Source organism: Triticum aestivum, chromosome 4B (genome assembly GCF_018294505.1).
Source record: "Triticum aestivum cultivar Chinese Spring chromosome 4B, IWGSC CS RefSeq v2.1, whole genome shotgun sequence".
Classification (NCBI taxonomy): domain Eukaryota; kingdom Viridiplantae; phylum Streptophyta; class Magnoliopsida; order Poales; family Poaceae; genus Triticum; species Triticum aestivum.
In genome coordinates, this window is record NC_057804.1 from 226,273,725 (window position 1) to 226,276,653 (window position 2,929).

The 2,929-nt window shown below is 37.2% G+C and overlaps 1 protein-coding gene across 12 annotated transcripts in view; it reads left to right on the top strand.

Moving 5' to 3' along the window:
- Window positions 1-2,199, top strand: part of LOC123091867 (uncharacterized) — a 2,857-nt gene extending 658 nt beyond the window's left edge. Inside the window, exons 3-6 of one of the 12 annotated variants that reach the window (XR_006443660.1) lie at window positions 285-469; window positions 906-940; window positions 1,040-1,114; window positions 1,809-2,199. Coding sequence is in view for 1 of the 12 variants with exons in the window: in XM_044513472.1 (XP_044369407.1) it covers window positions 906-1,039; window positions 1,809-1,835 (161 nt within the window). In the remaining 11 variants the exon portion in view is untranslated. Of the gene's footprint in view, window positions 1-284; window positions 1,115-1,808 lie in introns of all 12 variants that reach the window. The other 11 variants (XR_006443659.1, XR_006443658.1, XR_006443664.1 and 8 more) reach the window with 11 other exon arrangements.
- The last annotated feature ends 730 nt before the right edge of the window (window positions 2,200-2,929 follow it).

Genomic DNA, 2,929 nt, shown 5'->3' on the forward strand with positions numbered 1-2,929 from the left:
CGTGCCCGCGAGCTGCTTGTGTTTATGCCCATATCATTTCTCTGTTCACCGACACCCCCACGACAGCCTACAGCCTCTGCCCACCTACAATCCTCATTGTTTGTTTAGTTCTCAGTAACCCACCTTGAATAGTCCCATTCGATAGATGAATATATCCTGTCTAGCAAGAGGGTAGGGCAGAGCAGAGCAGGGCATCCAATGCTTTTCTTTCCCATATACTTTTTCCTGCTTCAACTACTAGCATACATATGATCATCATTAGATTCTAATCTTCTTTTTGCCAGGTCAGATGCTAATCATAGTTTAAGACTTTGGTCGGTCAAGTCAAGCAAAACTAGTATGTACGTAGTGACATGTGATTCTTCGGTCAAGTCAAGCAAGACACATCTACACTCACTCTAAGTGACTCTGCTCTCCCCGTCCGGCGCTCGCATCTGCCACCTACTGCTCAGCCTCGCCAGCCAACCACGTAGAGTTTCATCCTGCACTATATTTCATTCTCAATTGTTGTTAGTGCTTAGGTAGTACTAGTAGTAGCATCACAAGTACAAGAAGGGTTTCAGATTTCTCACTTGTGCAAAGAATAAGTTCAGTCAATCTAATATTCATACTTACACTGTAAATCCCTATGTACTTAAAGTGAATTCCCTTTGTAATGGTAATGTTTACAATGTAAAATTCCAGTGTAAGATAGACTAATAAAAGACTGAAACTACAGTCCAAATCATTGTAACTTAATTAAAAATATTTAGACTGAAAATATGCACTGTAATTTAATGTGCATTTTTGCCCAGTAATGTGTATTCCTTCTCTTTTTGGTTGCCTGAATTTAAAGTGGTTTTGCACTGTAATTTTTAGTAATGTGTCACTTCTAGCTTACCTAAATATTTTTGTATTCTTATCAGTTTTGTGCCCCATTCTAAAGAAGTTCAGTAAATGTGTACGTCCCATCGTGATACAACAACTTGATCTTTGTTTTATTTTTCACAAGAATCTATTTTTTGCTTACATGAAGGGATGCATGTTCTTCATCTTGCAGGTATGACTCATCCTGACATTCTTACTTCGCCTTTGTTTCCTTCAGCTTCTTGATCCTGAAATTTTAAGATAAATTGTAAGTACTCGGTATCATATTATTAAGCAAAGCTACAATTTTTTGCTTGAATTACAGTGTTTTCTCTAACCTATGTATAGTGTCAATAAAAATCTAAATTACAAGATGGAGATACATTTTCTGGTGGCATCTTACATCACAGTAATTTACAACCAAGATAGGTTTACAATGTCTTTTCGATAGCGACTATAATGCATAGCTGCAGATTTGTCGAATACACATATGTATTTTGTAGGCATGACAGATACTTGGGTCAAATAGAATAACAAGTAAATCATTCATTTTGTCTTCATATTTACTTGAAGGACTGCATGTTCTTCATCTTTGTATGTACCATGTATTTGCTTGTAAGGTTCAGTAGTGTTATCTATCTAGTCTGATTTATACACTGCATTCCTAAGCTAAAATATTTTTTGTAACTGAAATATATAGTCTGAGTTTCATTCAGTTATTTGTCACTTTTAAACTGTATATCTTTTTGTAACTCAAATATCCGTGTACTTACAATGCTGCCTCATAGGGCCCTTCCCAGCGATACCTAAGTTTAATTGAATATCTTTTCTCTCGATTGTCGTAGGATTTTATGACCCATGTATTTAACTGAATATCTTCTCTGTCAATGGTCGTAGGATTTTATGTCTCATGTATTTACAATAGTAATGTTCTAAATTTAGTGTTTCTTGAACATGGTCAGGGACTCAGGGCAATGGAGAAAATCTAGATGCCAAGTTGACTTTTTTCCTGCGGATTTTCTTATCGTGAAGATGCACAAAGCATTAATAGCTCAAGCATTGGATGTTGGCAAAATAGAAGTTCCTTCACCAAAGGAAGAAAGTAGTTCCATTGATTCAGAAGCGACTAGAGATATTGAAAACTTTGAAACTAGTGGCAATGACGACAATGATTGTAATCACAAGCACCGAAGACCACTACCACGTACTTGCACTACAGTATCATCTCAATCACAACATTGAAATAGTATGATCTATTACTTCACATTTTCTGTATCATGAGGACCATGGCCACATTGTGACAATATATGTGTAGCCTTGAAAGGTGTTCTCTTAAGTGTAGTTACCATTAATTGTTTGAGTTGCAATTAACGTTCTTCACAATACGCTCCAAAATCGTAACTGAGTAGCGGCAATGAGTGTCAGATTCAGATCCAACTATGATGTAGCACTTGCTTGCCTGGACTATTTTCTGTATTGCGGCATTTTATGTTTTTATTTTTTTAATTACTAATTAATTACTAGTAGCGTGGGAAAAAATTGTGTGCTACTAGTATTTAGGATACTAGTAGCGCCTAGTATTCTAGACGCGCTACTACTATTTCGTTAGCAGTAGCGCGGGTTCAAATAGCAGTAGCGAGGGTGACATCCGCGCTACTAGTAAAATGTTAGTAGTAGCGTGGGTTTACCCCGCGCTACTACTAACTTTTAGCTCTAGCGCAATATTAGTAGTCCGGGTGCCCGTGCTACTAGTAGCCTTTTTCCTAGTAGTGCTTCCACCACGGATGGTTAAGCACCTCAGTGGAGAAAGCCTAAAACTGACTATCACAATGGGCATAAACTGGTCAACGATTCTATGACGGTGTCTGATACGTCTCCAACGTATCTATAATTTATGAAGCATTCATGCTATATTATTATCTGTTTTGAATATTTATGGGCTTTATTATACACTTTTATATTATTTTTGGGATTAACCTATTAACCAGAGGCCCGGCCCATATTGCTGTTTTCTTGCCTATTTTAGTGTTTCAAAGAAAAGGAATATCAAACGGAGTCCAAAGGGAATGAAACCTTCGGGAGC